This window comes from Saimiri boliviensis, chromosome 1 (assembly GCF_048565385.1).
Source record: "Saimiri boliviensis isolate mSaiBol1 chromosome 1, mSaiBol1.pri, whole genome shotgun sequence".
Taxonomy (NCBI): domain Eukaryota; kingdom Metazoa; phylum Chordata; class Mammalia; order Primates; family Cebidae; genus Saimiri; species Saimiri boliviensis.
Window position 1 is genome coordinate 73812708 of NC_133449.1, and position 22267 is coordinate 73834974.

General features: G+C 41.5%; 1 protein-coding gene across 1 annotated transcript in view; it reads left to right on the forward strand.

Moving 5' to 3' along the window:
* Nucleotides 1–416: 416 nt before the first annotated feature.
* LOC141584052 (uncharacterized) overlaps nt 417–22267 on the forward strand; it is a 74272-nt gene continuing 52421 nt past the window's right edge. The window contains exon 1 of the mRNA XM_074396817.1: nt 417–661. Within this exon, the coding sequence (XP_074252918.1) occupies nt 417–661 (245 nt within the window). The remainder of the gene's footprint in view (nt 662–22267) is intronic.

Consider the following 22267-nt stretch of genomic DNA (forward strand, 5'->3'; position numbering starts at 1 on the left):
TTGCCCCGGTTCCAAACAGAAAGCAGGGTACACACCTCTTCTGCTTTAGGGCTCCCTCTACTCCTCTGAGGCAACCCTGCACTCATACTCTCTGAATGTCCCATCTTCCTGCCTGCTGCTTTTATCTTCCTTTCCAGTCATGGGAAAACGGCTCTGACATCATATCCTGTGTTCTTCTCGCCTCTATCTATGATAGTTCAGGGGCACTCTTCCAAGTTCTGCCTCACTAGTATATACAAATACATTTTTTTTTCAACAAAGTCTAGCTTTTGCCACTCAAAAGTACTTGATTTCAAACTATTGTTTTGCTATAAATTAATCCTATTTTGAAATTCTAAGCTAAGGGATGATTTGTCTAATCTTGGCTGGGTTTTTTTCTCCCAATGCATGCCATTGACTCAAGGGCAGGGGAAGCCATGGAGACAAGGACTCACTGGACAGGCAAATATACCAATTTAACATCTCACAGAGGTTATCTCCATTATATCAGCGTAAGGTTTCCAGAGCCAGCTGAAAGGAAACCAACGTCAGTGTGGCAATTGCTACTGAGTTTTCACATTGGAACGGGTGCACCCGCTGCACGGGAAAACTTCACGGTCCTCCGAGTGAACACGATCAAAATTCAACTACCGATTCCATCACTCTCCACCCGATTATTGAGGTGCAAACTTGAGTCCTTCTACATTCTTCTCTTTTCTTCACACCCCATATTTAATCCATCTGCAATTCAGGGAATCTAACAGGAAAGAGGGACCGCTTTCTAATTCTCACAAAGGCACTGCATGAGCTGGTAGTGGCCTGTTGCTGAAACCCTAGGCCAAGATGCCAGCGTCTGTCACCTGGACTTCTACCGTATCTCCTCCAGGATCTCTCCACTTCTACGTTTGACCTCCTACAATCCATTCTCCACAAAGTAACCAGATTAAATAGAAACAAGATCACACCACTTCCCAGCTTCCCTGCTTTAAATCCTCCCCCAGCTTGTCATCACTCTGTGATCCGGCTCTGCTTCTTTCATCCTGGTTCGCGTTCAGCCTCATCTCTTTCCAGGCCTTCCCTCTAACTACTCTCCTCTAGCCACACTGGCCATCTTCTTGCCCTCAAGTACACAGTATACAAGGCTCACTTCTACCCCACGTCCTTTGCACTTACTATTTCTTCGCTAGCAGAGCTCATCACCAGATTCTCACACTGCCGCCTCCCTCCTAGCCTTCAAGTCTCAACTCAGATGTCACCAAGCAGCCACACCACACCCCAGGTACCATCTACCACGTCACCCCGTTTTATTTTCTTCATAGTCCTTAGTTCCTGAAGTTGTATTATTTATTTGTTGGTTTACATGTTTATTGCATATCCCCCCTCCCTTAGAATGCAACCGCCTTAAACAGGGATGGACTTGCTTTGTCTTTTTCTGGCATCAAACAGTTGCTTGGCACATCGTAAACACTCAGTAAATATTTGTGGACTGAAACCAAGGGAAGGAAGGAGGAAAGACAGTGTTTAACTCCACAGCACCAGTGGATACCATTTTATTTCTTTGCTAGGGAATATTAATTTCTGTATCCGGAAATCATAAGATTAATGTGGCTTTCTCATGAGATACTAGGCAACAGGACAGAACATCTATATTTATGTCACAGAAAAGCAGTTTTTTCAAATAATCAAGTCAGTCAAAATAAGAAATTGTTAGCCTTATTTGCCAGGGACAAAATCTGACTGATTTGCATGTGTGTTGGCATGTGCTTAACCTGCTGCAGATCACCTGCTATTTTAGGGTCCCCTGATTGCTGAAAGTTGTTTACTTGATTTCTTTCATTTGAAGTATGGCTGAGGAGGCAGGGCTGATCAGAGGCAAGTTGCAAAAAGAGAGGCAAAGTGAAGGATTTTTTAGGCATGCTATAAAATAACCACCAACAATCTAAGTATTTCTTGGACTTTTGAGACGAAAACTAAGCTCTCATTTATAAGTACTTAAAAATTTTGAATAACTGATACACTGCAAAGTCCTGAACAACTGCACAAACACTGAAGCAAGGACTTTAAAATTCTGCCCTGGGTGTTGGGCATGGTGGCTCATGCTGTAATCCCAGCACTCTGGGAGGCAAAGACACAAGATTGCTTAAGCCCAGGAGTTCAAGACCAGCCTGAGCAACATGGCAAAACCCCATCTCTACAAAAAATTAGCTAGGTGTGGTGATGCACACTTGTAGTCCCAGCTATCTGGGAGGCTGAGGTGGGAGGAACTATGTGAACTATGATCATCACATTACTGCATTCCATCCTGGGTAACAGAATGAGGCCCTGTCTCAGAAAAAAAAAAAAAAAAAAAAAAAAAAAAAAAAAAAAAACCTGCTCTGAGTTACATGTTTTGAATAAAGATTCAGAAAAGTAAAGCCTCATCTTGATCAGAATAAACAAGTTTAAACATCCTTCTCAGCTGGGCGTGGTGACTCAAGCCTGTAATCCCAGCATTTTGGGAAGCCAAGGCGAGGTCAAGAGATCGAGACCATCCTGGTCAACATGGTGAAACCTCATCTCTACTAAAAATACAAAAAATTAGCTGGGCATGGTGGTGCGTGCAATGTAATCCCAGCTACTCAGGAGGCTGAGGCAGGAGAATTGCCTGAACCCAGGAGGCGGAGGTTGCGGTGAGCTGAGATCGCGCCATTGCACTCCAGCCTGGGTAACAAGAGCGAAACTCCGTCTCAAAAAAATAAAAAAAAATCCTTCTCCATCCCTGGTATCATAGTGTCTGTTCACAATTTCTACCATTAGGTCTCTTTTTATGCCGGAGTCCTTTTTTAAAATGTGTCTATTCTCGGCAACATATTAGATCAATTCATGAAGACACTGAAACCATTTAGATCCATGTTTCCCCCTGTGAGTCCTGAAAGATTAAGAAAGAGATGCATCAGGGGAGGCTAGCTGTACCAACCCTGACTTTGCTTAACCTTTCAAATGGACCCAGTACAGTATAGTAGTTGTTGAGCCTTTGGATAATGATATTGTGGAGCAAATTATCTTACAAGTTTTGCAATGTGAGTTAACCAAAGAAAATGGATTTTTTAAAGTTCAAATGTTGCTCTGCAATATAAATTTTGATGGATTTTTTTCTACTGAGGGTCCCAACAGGCAACAGATGACATACTTGAATTAGGATAATTTGAGGAGCACTGCTTTTCTTTTTTCTTTTTTTGAGACAGAGTCTCGCTCTGTTACCCAGGCTAGAGTGCAGTGGCACAATCTAGGCTCACTGCAACCTCCACCTCCCAGGTTCAAGTGATTCTCCTGCCTCAGCTTCCCGAGTAGCTGGGACTACAGGAGTGTGTCACCATGCCCGGCTAATTTTTTGTATTTTTAGCAGAGACAGGGTTTCACCATATTAGCCAGGATGGTCTCCATCTCCTGACCTTGTGATCTGCCCTCCTCAGCCTCCCAAAGTGCTGGGATTACAGGCACAAGCCACTGCACCCAGCCAAGGAGAGCTTATTTTCAGAGACTATTTGCAGGAGAGTTGGTGGGGTGTAATGGAAATATAAGGCTAGTCTAGAAACCAGGGGTTAAAAACCTCAGAATGACTTATACCCTTAGGCCCTAAGGGAATGATAATCAGAACCTGGAAAGGGAGTGTCATTTGGAGGAGAGGAGCAGTGACCTTTACTCTAGGGACACAGACAGCCAGAGTCAACCTCCCTAGGAAAAAGCCGAGGGAATAAAAACTTTTGATTTTGCACTTCTCCCTTTTCTGCCAGAGCTCCCCATTGGCCAAACCAAACTGGAAGCCAAAGGGAAATGGAGCATATTCACATGGTTCGGGCAGAGAGGGAGGTAGAAAAGGGTGGAGAGGAATCTGGAGTAGCATAAAGACAGTCCCATTCACTCTGCAAGAAGCGCTGAGAAAGAGACATCCACATCTCTTCCTTTCCCACTGCAAGCTTTCAGAGTGAAGCAGTCTTGGGCTGGAAGAGCGAAGAGGATGTATCCTTAAAATCAGATTTGGAGTATTGATTAATACCTTATACTGGACATTCTAATCTCGGCATCGAGGCTGTGTTTGTAACTGAAAGTGATAGTCTATAGTGATACTGATCATTATAAGCCAGAATATTTAAGGGCTTGCCAGAATATTCATACTAGAACATAACTGTAGATAAACAGATATGTAGATGTCTAGCTAGATAGATGGACAGGCTTTATATATGTAAAGGGACAATAGGGACAAAAATAAAGTTGCTTTTTAAAAAAAATCGAAACAGGGTTTCACTCTGTTACCCAGGCTGGAGTGCAGTGGCATGATCTTGGCTCATTGCAGCCTTGACCTCTGGGCTTAAGTGATCCGCCCACCTCAGCCTCCTGAGTAAATAAGACTACAGGCATGCATCACCACACTGGCTAGGTTTTGCAATATTTTGTAAAGATGAGCTTTCACCATGTTGCCCAGGCTAGTCTCGAATTCCTACACTCAAGTGATCCACCCACCTTGGCCTCCCAAAGTGCTAGAGTTACAGGTGTGAGCAACTGTGCCCAACCTAAAGTTGCTTTTTTATTACGTCAGAGAATTGTGTTTATTCAACATAATATTTTCCAAGTTTCTCACTTTATAGGCAATGAAACTGAATCTGAGAGAGCTTAATTCACATACTCCATCTTAGCAAGCCATTTCACACCAAAATTCAAGCTAGAAGCATAAATTGAGGCATCTATAGGACATGCCACTGTGGGCTTACACGAGAAGTTAGCACTGTCGTAAACTTCAAACAAGTTCTAAGGCATCTGTGAGCTATCTTTGCTGTATCACTTGGCAGCAGATGTTACCCTTAGGTGATGTGGTATCTGGTAGTTGAGGAAGTCTCACTGGCCAGACCAGCCTTCCTTGTTACAGTGACTTATACCTCTCCTTTGAGGTTCAGACCTCAGTTCTGTGATTCAGAAATACAATTTCATCTTTTCACTCAAGAATAATCAGGTTCTAATGAATTGGTGTACTTGTCAGCCTCACAGAGTTTCTGGTAAATTAAAATGTCCATTCAACTATGCTGAGACATGTTACTGTCAAAGAGATAAGACTAGTATTGGCTAGTCAGCATATTCTCTGGCTGAATTGTTTGGAGGGAGAATATAGACAAATCAGACACTCATTTTCATTCTCAAGAAAAAACTCCAGTGTAAATCCCACTGACAGTGGGTCAAAGGCATAAATTTCACACATAAATGACAACATATAAAAATGCTTTACTGACCATATGCCCTGCATTTTTACAAATTCCTTGGCATTTTAATGTGCACTGCACCCTCACAGTGTGGTAAAACCTTGGCATCATAAAGCTTTGGCTAGACAGAAATTAATTAGAACACTTAATCTAAAAGAATTTCTTCTGATGCATCAACTTCTTTCCTCTCAGCTCCAAATCTGCCCTGCACTGCTCTGCTCTGTGATGCTGGAGCTGGGCCCTGGAAACATTTCTCCTTTACAGCTGGCAGGATGTTAAGCTTTGTCAGTGCAGGGGCTGGGGGTGGCGGAGGAGGGGCACTGCAGGAGGAAAGTACTTCTCTCTTCTTTGTTCCCATGTGATTTTTCTTCTCTTGGGGTACTTGGCAGCCAGTGGGTGCAGGAATCCCAGAGGTGCTTAACTGCCCAAGGACTCTCAAAGACAACCTGAAAGATGGTTTCTTGCTTCCTGACACTGAATTGCAGAACCTCAGTGGACTTCTTTACCATCCAGGAGGTGATAGCTACATCTGAGTTAAGTGATTCCACTGAAGTCAGCCTTGAAGAGGGGGCTCTTCCAAATTTGTTCCTTCTTTGGGTACTTAGCATTAGCTCTGGGGCATGCATTCCCAGTTGGGGTGAAAATTGGTTCTTGGTGGGGGAGAGTGTGTGATATAATCTTAGGTTATTCCTTCAAAGGGCCACAGTACACACACAGTAAAACGGTGTACCTATAGAATTAAGGTTTCATGGGGGTGGGGGGCCAGGTGGTGATGGGGGCAAAAAATATCAAAAAATATCTCCTCAGAGGGACAAATTTCTTTTTATATGTTGAGAAACTCTGGTCTGGCAAGTAGCATCTGCTCTCCATATCCACCATTCTTGTATTCTTTAGAGTTATCTTTACCCCTTAGTAGTTAATCCCATTTCTAGTTAATACACTTAAAATTTTTCCTATTTGACTTACTGTGTGGTTGTCTTCTGGCTGAACCTTGACTGATACAGTGCCCTTGACTTTTATGGAAAAAAATGCAAATAATAATTGAAAATATGCTAAAAATCAAAGGCTTAAGTTTTTAAAATTCTAGGACATTTTCTATAGCCTGTAGAGCTCAATAACCAGCTACTTATATCCCCAGCTACTTACATCCCCAGGTACTTACATCTTGCACCTTGGGAATATATGTTTGGAATGATGACATTGGGACTATGACAGATAAATGGCCAAAGATAGGTTGTTAGTCTGTACTAGCTTTTGACTAGTACGATGCATTCTATACAGATACCGAACACATTTTTCATTTATAACTATTTTATTAAATGCTTATAAATGTCAAGTTCCATAATATAATAATAATCATCATCATCATAACTAACATTTATTGGGCACTTACTATGTGCCAGCACTAATCTAAGCTCTACCACTCTGTTAACAGGGCTGCAAAGAAACAGGAAAAAGCTGAAAGTACAAGCCAGGAAGCCAGTTAGGAGGTTACTATAAAAGTCCAGGTGGCCAGGCGCGGTGGTTCACACCTGTAATTCCAACACTTTGGGAGGCCGATGCAGGCAAATCACAAGGTCAGGAGTTCAAGACCAGCCTGGTCAACATAGTGAAACCCTGTCTCTACTAAAAATACAAAAATTAGCTGGGTGTGATGGCACGTACCTGTAGTCCCAGCTACTCAGAAGGCTGAGGCAGGAGTATCACTTGAACCTGGGGGGTACAGGTTGCAGTGAGCTGAGACCACGCCATTGCACTCCAGCCTGGATGACTCTGTTTTAAAAAATAAAGTCTAGGCATGAGATGACAGTGGCTTGGACTAGGGTGATAGCATGGAGATAGCATGCTGCTGGCTTAGTAAAGCCCAGAGAAGAAAGGGCTCTCTACCTTCTTCAGCCACGAAACAGTCAATAGCAGAGGTCATTCAATTCACTCACCAGAGATACAGAGCTAGAGATAGAAATATAATTTGTTTGTCTATCTTGGCTTTTGTTGCCATTGCTTTTGGTGTTTTAGTCATGAAGTCCTTGCCTATGCCTGGATGGTTTTGCCTACGTTTTCTTCTAGTGTTTTTACGGTGTTAGGTTTTATGTTTAAATCTTTAATCCATCTGGAGTTAATTTTAGTGTAAGGTGACAGGAAACGGTCCAGCTTCTGCTTTCTGCACATTGCTAGCTGGTTTTCCCAACACCATTTATTAAACATGGAGTCCTTTCCCCACTGCTTGTTTTTGTCAGGTTTGTCAAAGATCAGATCATTGTAGACAGACTAGACCAGGCGTCCCCAAACTACAGCCTGCAGGCTGCATGCGGCCCCCGAGGCCATTTATCCGGCCCCCCCGCCGCACTTCAGGAAGGGGCACCTCTTTCGTTGGTGGTCAGTGAGAGGAGCACAGTATGTGGTGCCCCTCCAATGGTCTGAGGGACAGTGAACTGGCCCCCTGTGTAAAAAGTTTGGGGACACCTGGACTGGACAAAAAAAATGTGGCACATATACACCATGGAATACTATGCAGCCATAAAAAACGATGAGTTTGTGTCCTTTGTAGGGACTTCAATGAATCTGGAAACCATCATTCTCAGTCAACTGACACAAGAACAGAAAACCAAACACCACGTGTTCTCACTCATAGGCAGGTGCTGAACAATGAGAACACGTGGACTCAGGGAGAGGCACATCACATGCTGGGGGCAGTTGGGAGGGGTAGGGGAGGGACAGAGTGGGGTGAGAAGGGTGGGGAGGAAGAAATGGGGAGAAATGCTGGATACAGTATGCACCTATGCAACAACCCTGCATGACCTGCACATGTACCCCAGAACCTAAAATAAGAAATATGATTTATTTGTTAAGTTCCTACAATATGGCCAGTACTGTGTTACACAATGTTAGGGGTACCCAATAAATCATCATATATTTTTTAGTAACTTATGACCTGTTATACAGCTATAAAGCTAATAGAAGAATATATTATATATATTTGAGACTTTGGGATGGGAAAGAATTTTGTAAATCTGACCCAAAAAGCACAAGACCTGAAATTCTTACTGCACTAAAATTAAGGATTTCTGTTCAGTGAAGACCATCAGAAACAAATTTACACAGACGAGAGTAGACAGAAAGAAAATATTTGGAAGATATTTCATACCAACAAGGAATTCAAATCCAGCATATACAAAAGGCCTTATCTGCAGGTGATACGTTCCAAACCTCACCAACTGTATGCCCGAAACTGTGGCTAGCACCAAACCTTATATATACTATGTTTTTTCCTTTTACATACATACCTCTGATAAAGTTTAATTTATAAATTAAGCACAGTAAGAGATTCATGATAATAATCATACAACAGAACAATTAAAATAATATGATAGCATTACTACTCTTGCACTTTGTGGTCATTATTAAATAAAATAAGAGTGATTTGAACACAAGCATTGAGATACCACAAGTCATTCTGTGAACTAGGAGGGTTACTAAGTGACTACGGGGTGGGTAGCATGTGCATACATGCTGGACAAAGGAATGATATGGGCCTTGGGCAGGATGGCGCAAGATACCACAAGATTTCATCACACTAGTCAGAACAAACAGCATGCAATTTAAAACTTATGAATTATTTCTGGAATTTTGCATTTAATATTTTTGGACTAAAGGCAGTGGGTAACAAAACTCAGAAAGCAAAGCCTTGGATAAGGGTGGATGACTGTATAAGGAACTCTTATAAACCAGATAAAGTACCCAAGAGAGACATTGACAAAAAGTGTGAATAGCCAATTCTCAGAAGTGGAGGATTGAAGAGAAGTTCAGTGTCACTAGTGAACAGAAGAATAGAAATTAAAACTATTTGAGATACCACCTTACACCCAATAAATTTATAAAAATTAGAAAGTTGGGAAGTCTTGGCAATCTTGGCAAAGGTGTGGGAAACAAAAACTCTAATGTGCTGCTTCCAGGACTGTACACAGATATAGGTATCCTAGACAGCACTGCGGCAGTATCTCATTGTGTGTGTGCGCACGCACATGCATGCTCATAGGCAGCCTACAATCCAGGAATCCCTCTCCACACAGGCTCATGAAGAAATACATACAAAGATATCTATTGCAGGGCTGTCTGTGATACAAAAAAGTTCAGGGCAGTCTGTGGGTCCATCACTAGGGCCACAGATACGTTAAGAGCATCAGATGATCATGACACGTAATATGGAATCTCACGCAGCAGTTAGAAGAAATGCACTAGATGTGCATAAAGGAACATGGAACATGAATAGGGCTTAAAAACAGCATTGCATCAGAAAGCAAGAAACAGAATGAGAGCCATTGAACATTATAGATTTAACACATATATTCATAAAACAGCATTATAGAAAAAACAACCGGGGGATACACGCATATCCAAACACTTATTAAATACATCAGAGTCACTGCCAATGCTGGCAATCAAGGAGGAAAACAATGAAGTAAAATAAAACAAGAAAAGGCCTGTCATGGATGATCACATACAGTGATCTGAGGAGGGTGATTAACTCAAATCTTTGCACTTAAAGTCCAAAAGAAGAAAAAATGAAAGCTCTAAATCCTATCTTCCTTTCTTGAAGCTTTTTCATCCCATAAATGAGATGCAATATCTGATGTTTGCGATAATCCATGTAAATATCTTTGCAACCAGCAACTCAAGGATCATCCCTCTAGCTGGTTCTTCCAGCTCTCTGGGGACCCTTGAGTAAAGCACACATCCATGAGAAGCCAGAGGGTAGAAATAAAACAGTGAAGGATACACTTGTAAACTGAATTCTATAAACCGAAGCCTAAATACAGCCTTATTTATGAAACTAGAAGTACAGTGTAAGACCAAGAATAAACATATTGCAGTGTCAGATCAGTAACCCTAGCGTGGTTATTTCCAACAAACAAAAAGAAAAGTTATCTAACAGTGAAGTGCAGAAAATAGATAACAGACAGGTAGCTCCAAGTCATCTGCAAAGACAATGTAGTTGGTCAAGGCAGATTATTTGGCATAATCGGCCGATATAAAATGTATATATACATAAAATTTTTTAAGTGAGTTGGTTTTAGGATTTTGTTCAAATTGCTTTCAGCCAAACAGGAAACACAAAAGAGCCTGGTTTGATTCCAGAATTCTTCCTTTTTAAGGCTGCCAGGTCCATCCTCTTGCAGGGAATGAGAGTGAACAAGGCTGAATATTTCTCTGTGTTTCTGAGAAGGGCTTGGCTGACCCAAGTCCTCGCAGCTGCATGCACCACCTGTGGCATGAGTCTGTTGCCCTTTTTCAGTTCATTCTTTCTTGTCTCCAACTGTCTGCCTAGACAGATAACTGCCGGGAATTCACATGTTTTTCGTTCTCCTTAGCTTTAATATTATAGCCACCTCACTTAAATTATATTCCGAGGTAAGCAGGGATTGGTTTTACACGGAACCCTGAGAGATGGGGAAGTGAGGAAGGTGGAGGATATCTTCTTGATTCCTTGGTGCTGTTTTATCACTTGATTCTTTCTCTGAGTTATCTTTTGTACTTAAAATTCCTTTATTTGGCCATTAAAGTGAGTGATCCTATAAACCATACTCACTCTGAATACTTAGGTATTTGAAAATGTTTTTCACTACCATTTCATTTGACTAGCATTTTATAGTAGACTCGCCTACAGATTTAACTAAAGTCTAAATCATTTAACTAAAGAAAACTAGCTTTAAAATGTATCGACACTTAAGAATACATAACTTTTCAAAAGCATATAAAGATATACTACGATCACAAAATCTTAGAATTTTGTAGGAAAAAATAACCTTAGCAAGCACTGACCAGTTCTCAGCCTCTTTTAGTCTGCTTCCATACTGTTTACATTTGCAAATTCTCAGTAACATGGCTTCTACTTAATGAGTCTCCCCTGGGAAGAACAAACATGTACTGTAGCTTGAAAAGATCACCTCTCAGGCCAGGTGCAGTGGCTCATGCCTGTAATCCCAGCACTTTGGGAGACCGAGGCGGGTAGATCACGAGGTCAAGAGATCGAGACCATCCTGGTCAACGTGGTGAAACCCCGTCTCTACTAAAATTACAAAAAATTAGCTGGGCATGGTGGCGCGTGCCTGTAATCCCAGCTACTCAGGAGGCTGAGGCAGGAGACTTGCCCGAACCCAGGAGGCGGAGGTTGCAGTGAGCCGAGATCGCGCCATTGCACTCCAGCCTGGGTAACAAGAGCGAAACTCCGTCTCAAAAAAAAAAAAAAAAAAAAGAGAAAAGATCACCTCTCTCTTTCCCCATGCCAAGTTTCTTAGTTTTCATAGACCATTTGTTGCTAATTGGTGATAAAAGCAATCCTGGGATTCACAGATTTTGCCTGTTTTTTTATCTACCAGCCTGTGCCTCACCTTGAACTGTGTGACTTAAGACTGGGCCGTGGTGGGGCTCAGTGGCTCATGCCCATAATCACAGCACTTTGGGAGGCCGAGGTCACATGAAGTCAGCAGTTCCAGAAGAGCCTGACCAACAGGTAGAAACCCTGTCTCTACTGAAAATACCAAATTAGCCACGTATGGTGGTGCATGCCTATAATCCCAGCTACTTAGGAGGCTGAGGCAGAAGACTTGCTAGAACCCAGGAGGCAAAGGTTGCGGTGATCCGAGATCGTGCCATTACACTGCTGCCTGGGCAACAAGAGTGAGACTCCATTTCAAAAAAGAAAGAGAAGGAAAGAAAGAAAGAGAGAGAGAAAGAGAGAAAGAAGCAAAAAAGGAAAGAAGGAAAGAAGAAGGAAAGACAGAAAGACAGGGTCATGAACACAAAACAAGTGGGCCCCCATCTACAGAGAAGCACTGAGTACCTGGACATTGTTTAGTGCCCTTTATAACCTTATAATTAAATTTCACACTTCCCCTGCTATTGTTTAAAGTATTTAGCACTCAACAAAAGCATTTTTATTGGCTATTAGTACTAAAGTAGTTATTATCTTATCAAAAGCCTATTAACAAAAGCCAATGCACAATTTTTCCCATGAAGTATCTGGCTTCGATTTTTTAAAAAAATTTTTAGATATAGTCATGTAGAAAAATTACAGAAAAATAGTTTTTCTTGATCTCACCACCTAGAGAAAACAGCATCTCCCATATATACTTCTAGTCTTCATTTTCATCTTAAACAAGAATATTTTACTTCAAAAATTTCACCCAAACTGACTTGCTTCTACAAAGGTGAGCTTCTGAGAAACCAACTTCCCTTGTGCAGCAGCAGACTCTGCTCTGGGGGAAGGAAGTGGCTCACATCCTGACTAACAGGGGGTCATTGTTACTCTCTCAGAGTTGGCATCATGCCTTCTTCTTCAGCCAGAAAGACAATACTGTGACAGAAAATCTAAGAGGTGGGCTTGTCTAGGGGAAAGTGGCTTAAAAGCCAATTTGACTCACATACAGAGAGCGCTAGGCATTTTCCTTGCTTGCCTTCTCTCTAATTATTACAACCCAGAAAGACGTGGGTTTCGGTCCCAGTTATTCCTTACAAGCCAGGTAACCTTGGATAAGTTACTAAAGTCCCTCTCTACTAGTTTCCTCATTTGTTAAATAGGAACAATAATAGTACCGACGTGACTAGGTTCTTGCAAAGACCAGCAAGTTATGCAGGAGCCAAGGGAGAGCTTTCCCCTTGGCCTTCTGAAGGTTTACTGAAAAACCAACTCAAAAAAAGGCAGATTAATTGGAGAAAATACATTCAATTGTATTTAACAGGAATACACAGGAACCTTCAGAATGAAGACCCAAACACACAAGGGAAATTGTCATTTTTATACTTAGGTTCAATAAAGTATGTCCAGCAGTGTAGGAATATGACTGGACAAAAAGGTTAAGCTCTAAAGCTAATGACCTGCGTGGGGGAACCCAGCAAGGCCTGTCTGTCTAGATTCTTCTTGGTCTCTCTGAGCATGCATTCCTTCCTTCTGGGTGTGGGACAGGACCCTCTCTGGAACCAGGATCTTATGTCCTACAGTCAAATAAGGTAGGTCAGATAATTTCTTCATGGCCAGTTTTTACACAAAAGGTTGAGGGAAAGTTAGAGTAAAATTGTAGGCTTTATGACTAGCTTTGGGGAAAGGGGTTCTGGTATCTATGACCCACCTTGGAGAAGAGGGATTCTAGTTTCTGTGGCTGGCCTCGGTGGAGAATGGATTGAGAGGAGGGCATGAGATGATCAATGAAAAACTTTTGTTTCTGAGGTTGCTTTCTGAGGCCTTTGTTTTAGGGTATTGTTTTCTGAGCCCCAACAGTGATTACAACAGAAGTTTTAGTGCCTGGCCTGCAGTACTAAAAAGGTTTCAACAAATGTCAGCAGCATTATTGTGGTTGTGGATTAATATGAGGATTATATGAGATACTCTATTTAAAACTCCTGCCACACTTAGGAATTAGTATTTCAGTAATTAGTATCACAGAGGGTTTGTTTTCTTTTTTTGTGAGACAGAGTCTCGCTCTGTCAGGAGGTGCCAGGCTGAAGTGCAGTGGTGCAATCTCAGCTCACTGCAACCTCTGCCTCCCAGGCTCAAGCAATTCTCCTGCCTCAGCCTCCCGAGTAGCTGGGACTACAGGCATGCGCCACCACACCCAGCTAATTTTTGTATTTTAGTAGAGATGGGGTTTCACTATGTTGGCCAGGATGGTCTTGATCTCTTGACCTTGTGATCTAGCCACCTCGGCCTCCCAAAGTGCTGGGCTTACAGGCATTTTTTTGCTTTTTTTTAAATATGGATTTTCGCTCTTGTTGCCCAGGCTGGAGTGCAATGGTACCATCTCGGCTCACCATAACCTCCATCTCCTGGGTTCAAGCGATTCTCCTTCCTCAGCTTCCCGAGTAGCTGGGATTACAGGCATGTGCCACCACGCCCAGCTAATTTTGTATTTTTTTTTTTTTTTTTTTTTTTAGTAGAGACAGTGTTTCTCCATGTTAATCGGGCTGGTCTCGAACTCCCAACCTCAGGTGATCCACCAGCCTTGGCCTCCCAAAGTGGTGGGATTACTGGCGTGAGCCACCACACCCAGTTCGTTTGTTCTTAACTACCCTCATTTTCACTTGGCCACGCACCCTGGTTTTTTCTTCTAGTGCAGTGCTATCTGGTAGAAGTTTGTGTGATGATAAAAATGGTCAGTTTTCTGCGCTGTCCAATATGGTAGCCACTAGTCACATGTGGCTATTGAGCTCTGGAAATGTGGCTAGTGCAGCTTAGGAACTGAATTTTTAGTTTCAATTTTAGCAAATTTCAATAGTGCCAGCTGGTCCCCTGATTTCTGAGTGCTCCTATCCCCGTCTAATCACCCCTATTTCCTTTAGGCACAAAGGAGCTTCATCAATAGGGACTTTTGTCAATGTCTCCTCAATTCTACTAAGTTTTGAATCATGTTTTCTTTTTTTTTTTTTTTTTTTTTTGAGACAGAGTCTTGGTCCATCACCAGGCACCAGGCTGGAGTACAGTGGTACAATCTCGGCTCACTGAAACCTCCGCCTCCTGGGTTCAAGCAATTCTCCTGCCTCAGCCTCCCGAGTAGCTGGAACTACAGGCATGTGCCACCACACCCAGCTAATTTTTGTGTTTTTAGTAGAGACGGGGTTTCACCATGTTGACCAGGATGGTCTTGATCTCTCGACCTCGTGATCCACCCGCCTCGGCCTCCCAAAGTGCTGGGATTACAGGCTTGAGCCACCACGCCCGGCCCTTGAATCATATTTTCTACACAGCACTTTGTCTATAAATGATACATACAATCCTACCATTAAGAAATCAGAAATAGGCCTGGCACAGTGGCTCGTACCTGTAATCCCAGCACTTTGGGAGGCCAAGGTGGGCAGATCACTTAAGGTCAGGAGTTCAAGACCAGCCTGGCCAACATGGTGAAACCCCGTCTCTAATAAAAATACAAAAAACCATTATGGGTATGGTGGTGGGCACCTGTGGTCCCAGTTACTAGAGAGGCAGAGGCATGAGAATTTCTTGAACCCGGTAGGGAGAGGTTGCAGTGAGCCAAGATTGCACTACTGCACTCCAGCTTGGGTGACAGAGTAAGATCTTGTCTTAAAAAAAAAGGACAAAAAAGAAATCAGAAACAAACGGAATATATTTCCAGCCTCAAGCTTTTCCACCAAGTCTGCCTTTTCTTCTATTAAGCACTTTGCAAATTTGAATGCAAATAACTTAATAACCTTAAGAAAATCATTTGGTAGTTTAGTTTAAAAGGCTGCTTTACACATCTGGAATGGAAAGGGGGTACTTCTATTACCAAATACCCTCCTTCACAAATTCAGCAGGATAATTCTTGATCTGCTCCAATTCTGCCTTTGGGGTAGTTCGTGTCTCCCTGTGGGCCCTTGCTCAGAGATGCCATGTGGCGTCTGAACTCGACCAGACTCTCTGATGCTAGCCACTGAATTCCTCAGAGGCCACAGTTGTGGGATTGAGCCCCAGAAATGAGTTTATAGTCCCTTTCCAGGGTTTAGGGTCTCTCCTTCTCTTCCCTCTGTGATAAAGCCAATTTCAACTTCAGGGTCAGATGGTCACTTGACACTTCTAGCAAGCAAAAGCAATAAAACCCAAAACAATTTTGCATTGAATCAGACTAGCTCTCTCTTCTCTCCCAGGGAAAGGCTGCCACCTGCTGTAAAACATCAGCATTGGGCTTTTCCAAGGTCACTAAACAACCACTTTCTCCCATACAAAATTAATGAAAGCACAACCCCACCTGCCCTCACCTGTGTGTCAAGAGTGTAAAGAGGAGGGCAAACCAGGAGGCACTGATGTAGAACAAGAGAGCCAAACTCATCCATATGAATGGTCCCACAAGGAATTGGCATAGCCATAACTCTGATTACAAGAGCAACCTCTTTTCAGCAGTTAGCCACAATGTTTCACAAATTAGCTAATTCATAGCAACCTTCAGGAAATCTCCCATGACAGGCGTATAACTTACTCCATCCTTCTAGTTCTGTGTAACTTTATGTATTCTCCAGGCCCCTAGCAAGACAGGCAGGTAAAAGAATTTGAGGAGAATTAAAAACTGATCATTTTTGGCCAGGTGCGGTGGCTCAAGCCTGTAATCCCAGCACTCTGGGAGGCCAAGGCAGGCAGATCACGACATCAGGAGATTGAGACCATCCTGGCCAAAACGGTGAAACCCTGTCTCTACTAAAAATACAAAAATTAGTTGGGTGTAGTGGTGTGCACCTGTAGTTCCCAGCTACTCGGGAGGCTGAGGATCGCTTGAACCCAGGAGATGGAGGTTGTGGTGAACCGAGATCGCACCACTATACTCTAGCCTAGTGACAGAGCAAGACTCTGTTTCAAAAAAAAAAAAAAACCCAAAAAATAAAAGAACCCACAACTGATCATTTTCAGGGCAGCATTCTTGAGCCTTGTTCCTGATTTCCTGGCTGGACACGGTACAGTGGCTCACACCTGTAATCCCAGCACTGTGGGAGGCCAGGCAGGTGGATCACTTGAGGTCAGGAGTTCAACATCAACCTGACCAACAGGGAGAAATCCTCATCTCTACTAAAAATACAAAAATTACTAGGCATGATGGCAAAAGCCTGTAGTCCCTGCTACTTGGGAAGCTGCAGCAGGAGAATTGCTTGAACTTGGGAGACAGAGGTTGCAGTGAGATAAGATCATGCCTTCATTGCCCTCCAGCCTGGGCAACAAGAGCAGAACTCCATAAAAAAAAATAATCCCAGGTTTCTCCTTAGGATTTTTGCAGGATGCCAAAAATGGCGGCAGGCCTAGCACAGTCACAGTGTCTATCTCATTGCATAAAAGTTGTTTGTTTGTTCTGTCTTCTTGGTGAGGACAGTGTACCCAAGAAAAGGAAGAATATTTCCAAAACTCAGAAAAATAAAAGCAAAGGCATTTGGAACATGCGTCCCCAAAATATGCCACTTTGGTTTACTGATTATTTTAAGCTGAAGACACTTGAAAAACAGCAAATGCAGGGAAAGGCTTTCTCTGAACTCTTCCTTACCTGCCTAAAGACAGATCCTCCAAAAGGCACTCTGTTGTCATTAATCCCCTCCCTGGGAGGTTAATCAACCAGGGAAGATTGACTGTTACGATAGGACGGAAGACTAGAAGTGGATAGCACTTCTATTTCATCTGTAACAGAATGTCATAGTTTGCTACAAACTATTCCATCTCCCTAAGGGCTCATTCTTTCCCCAAAATTATTTACTCTCCCTTAAGTTGTCCATATCCCTCTTCCTCTTTCCCCTACAAAGACAATATAAGCTCCCAAATCTAACCACTTTTTTGGGTATTCAGTTTTATTCTCTTGTGATGCCCCATGCATGCAACAAATTTGTATACCCTTTCTCCTGTTCTTCTGTGTATTGTCAATTTGTTTCATAGACTGAAATTTTAAACCTAGGAGTGTAGAGGAAAAGTCTTTCCCTCCCCTGTAAAAGCAAGAATGAGGTACTGGTATACAGCCCATCATTTTATGCCCCAGAGCCCCGTTTCCTTCTCCACTCTCCACTCCCACCCTGAGACCATTCACCACCCATCCGCTACTGTGGTCAACTCCTACACACAACTTTTAAGAGTAGGTTTTGCTTACCATTATCCTCCTGCAAAGGGTACTCACCACTCTAAACCCCCCTCCCTGAATCATGCCTTTGTATCTCAGAATTTACCAAACTTCAAGAATTCCTTAGGGATTCCAATGTTGAATAAACTCAAATATAAACAATCTGATATTTACAACTAAATAGTATCCAAAAAGTTTACGATATAAGAAAATTAAGACCAAACACTAATAACTTCTAAGCAAAAAAATAGCCGAAAGACAAATACCTTGCTGCCTGGCTTTTAGCCTTATAGAATCTATGGCATTGTATGGCTGATACAATTTGTAAAATATCTGCAAAATATTTGCCAGCCTCTTAATGAAACTGAGTTATTATCTTCACTGTAAACCATAGGAAAGCCCCAGATTGCCACTTCAAAATCTCCTACCTGCATTCACAGACAGGAAGAGGCAGCTTATGAAAGCAGAAAAGGACGAGAATATTTTTGTTGGTGTAAGAGAAGGCTTTTTAAAAGTTGCCCCAACAGCCAAAGAAATGAAATGAAACCTTGTATTATCTGATCCTTCTACACACGTGTGTGTGTGTGTGTGTGTGTGTAGTTTTTCAAATAACTTTTAAGGCAACATTTTATTTTACCAAGACTAACTCAGCCATAGAGACCCCCACCCAGGCGATGCTGAAGACATTAAGCAGACACCCAGATAGAACAGCAAAGTGGGACTATCTGGGACCAACAGCCTCCCTGGCTGAGGGCCTCAAGCAGACTCTGACTCACATCTTTACTCTCTCAGAACAGGTGGTTATTATTAACAGGTGTTCTGTGTTTTCTCACTGAACAAAGATAAACTAGGTAGGCAGCTGGTGCCTGCTTACCACTGATCAAGGACAAACTAGAAAGTATTCTCCACGAGGGAGCCACGGGGGCAGGGTCACATCCTGTGCTTAAATAATTGTTTTAACTGGTATGTGATATACATACACTGTTTTTCCATTTTAGAATGCCCCAAGCAGTTTTCCACTTGTGGAGAAGGGGGGCAGATTTTCCTTGCCATTGTTCTCAGCAAAAAATATATTTTATCATACGCCCAGCATTCCTCAGCAATCACACACTCAGCATTTCTCAGCATTATTTAAAACTCCACCTCTTTAACTTTTATTTTATTTTTCCTTCTACAGTTTTTTTATTTGCATTCATTTAACACATAATTTTATAATTGATACATTTTTAATGTTTTGAACTATTCCTTTGAGTTGTTATATAAAAATTTACCCAGTTGTTGAAGATTTAGTTTCCTATGTTTTTCATTTTAGTTCATACTGAAATATCTTCATGGAAAGTGCTTTTCTCCTTACTGCTAGTTAATCTACAATCCATTACAGTGAAGAGCATGTGGCAATGCTCAGCAAATATTGTAATTTTGTATAATAAATTATCAAGAATGAGAATGTGGGGTAAAACAAACATTAAAACAATTCTGGTATGAAAAAACAACATCTTGATACAGATTACTAGTTTTCTAAAATAATTCTACTTATTTGCTATGTCAATAGATAAGTTGTTCAACACATCATTTCCATCGAACATCTTTTTAAATCTATTCATTAAGAAGAGGTTAAGGTATAACAAGAATACTGCTTAAATCAAAGGACATAGAGAGTTTGAATGAGTATGGAGAGTGTGGGTCAAATTTTCAACTGTTTTTAAAATATATACTTAACTATAGTTTAATTTTTTATTTCTTTTAAGTCCCCATTCTAATTTGCAGGGCAGAACATGTAATGCGATCAGTTAACCACCCCAATTTGAACATCTTAAAGTTTGGATTGGTTTTAGCCCAAAGGACCAAAGCAGGTTAGAATTTGTTGTAAGGTGAATTTCACGTTGCTGGGAAGGTCAAGAAGCCACAGAACTTGGTCATTCAAAGTGCAGTCCACAGGCCAGCTACATTAGCATCACCTGGGAGCTTGTTATGAGGTTGGTGCAAAATTGCAGTTTTTGCCATTACTTTTGATGGCAAAAGTCACAATTACTTTTGCACCAACCCAACAGAAATGCACAGTCTTGGACTTCAGCCCAGAGATACTGAATCTTAATCTGCATTTCAACAAAGAGCTCCAGGAGCTTCTCATGCACATCAAGTTGGAGAAACCATGTCCTAGACAGTGAAAATTGCTATTGCCAGTTGTCTAAGGGCTTTAGCTGAAAAGATAGTTAAGTGTGAATATTAAAACATGAATCTAAAGAGCAAAAAACATTCTATAATTTTAATTTGGCTGTTTCTTTTGAAAATGTTCTCTGTAGTATAGCCCGGCTTTTTTAAAAGTCAAATATATTATGGAGAGTTTTAATACAAGCTTTGTTAGTGTCTCACAGCAACTCAGACCCATTTCTTCTTTCAAGTATAAATTTTATTTAAACCATTCTAGCAAAAAATGGATTATCTGATTTCTAAAACCAAGCTGCTCAGGGCCTGGAAAAGGAAAGCTTGGCAGATCAGGAACAAGAAGGTCTGGGGAAGGAGGGCTATATGGGAATAGGTACAAAGTGGGCATGAAGATCACATGGTAATGCCTACCAGCAAGCACCATCTACCACTGAAGAGGCACTAAAAAACCAGGAGTGGAGTTAAAATGACTCAGCTGATTGACTTCAGCCAGCTTTCATCATCAGCATCTAGTGCTAATATGTTAGATACAAACAGTGTACCATGGCCGGGTGTGGTGGCTCACACCTGTAATCCCAGTGCTTTGGGAGGCCAAGATAGGCAGATCATTTGAGGTCAGGAGTTCAAGACTAGTCTGGCAACATAGTGAAACCTCATCTCTATTAAATACAAAAATTAGCCAGTCATGGTAGTGGGTGCCTGTAATCTCAGCTACTCAGGAGGCTGAGGCAGAAAAATTGCTTGAACCCAGGAAGCCAAGGTTACAGTGAGCCAAGATCATGCCACTGCACTTCAGCCTGGGTGATACAGAAAGACTCCCTCTCAAAAAATATTAATAATAATAAATAAACAATATACCATTGTAACAGAGTGCAGGCTATGAAACATTTTAAAAGCATGGGCTCTTGGGAAGTGATTCTATCACTGCACTCTAGCCTAGATGACAGAGTGAGACCCTGTCTCAAAAAACAAAACAACAACAAAAAAGGGGGTTTTCTATGGGGTCAGCTGAAGCATTAGTTGAAACTGCATCACAGCCCAACTTCTGCCTCTGTCTAATTTTGCCTCTGCCCTATCGCTTCCACAGGTGTTAATCCCAAGAGCAACTCCTAATACATTTTCTACATGATGATCTCCTTGGAGGCCATTTCTCAGCTGACAATGCTAAGTGTTGATAATGATGTGGGACAATTGTTAACTCACATACATTATTAGTGGGAATGTAATTTGCTATAATCATTTTAGAAAACTGAAAGAATCTACTAACACTGAATACAGGCATACCCATGATCTGGTGATGCAATTCCCACGACAGAAATGCAGACATATGTGCAGCAAAAGACTTGTATAAGAATGAGCACAGCAGCACTATTTTCAATAGCCAAAAATGGAAAACAACCCGAATACCCATCAACAGTATAGTTAAAATTTATGGTATATTCACACAACGAAATACTCTAGAGAGTATTCATAGCATGTAAATAATCTACATACTATAGTAAATGTGACATATATGAACAAGCTACTACTACACAGGACAGTATGGATAAATTTGACAAACATAATGTTTAGTAAAGTGAGCCAAACACCAAACAATGTGATACCATTTATATATGTAAAGTTTGTAATGCAAACTTTACATATATAAGTCAAGATAGTGGTAAACTTTGAGTAGTGACTTAGAGAAGATTAAAAGGGGGCTTCTAGAGTGTTGGTAATATTCTATTTCCTAATGTGGGATGTGGTTTTGTGAAAATTATTTGAGCAATATGTATATTTTTAGACAGGGTCTTACTCTTAACCAGGCTGGAATGCAGTGGTACAGTCATGGCTCACTGTAGCCTCAAACTCCTGGAATTCAAGGGATCCTCCCACCTAGGCCTCCCAAAGTGCTAGGATTACATGCATCTGGCTGAGCCATATACTTTAATGTATATATTACAAGTCAATGAAATGTCCTTGTCCGTTAGAGAAATATATTAAAGTATTAATGAGTGAAATGGTATGATACTTGAGATTTTTCTTAGAAAACTTCAGAAACATAATTAGGCATGGGATAGATGAAACTCTTGCTACATATATATAGACTGCTAATAATTTAAGCTGTGTGATAGTTACATGAATGTTGACTATTCTACTTTTGTGTATTTGAAGAATGTTTTTATAATAAAAAGCTACCAAAAAAAAAAGGTGCAATTTCAGTCTTAGTGTAGAGGAGGACATTAAGCCCAAAAGTCATAAATCGAAAAAATGTTGATGGCTTTGGCATCCATTCCAGCTTCCTTTCTCCCTACCTTCCATTGTAAAGGCTACAAAATG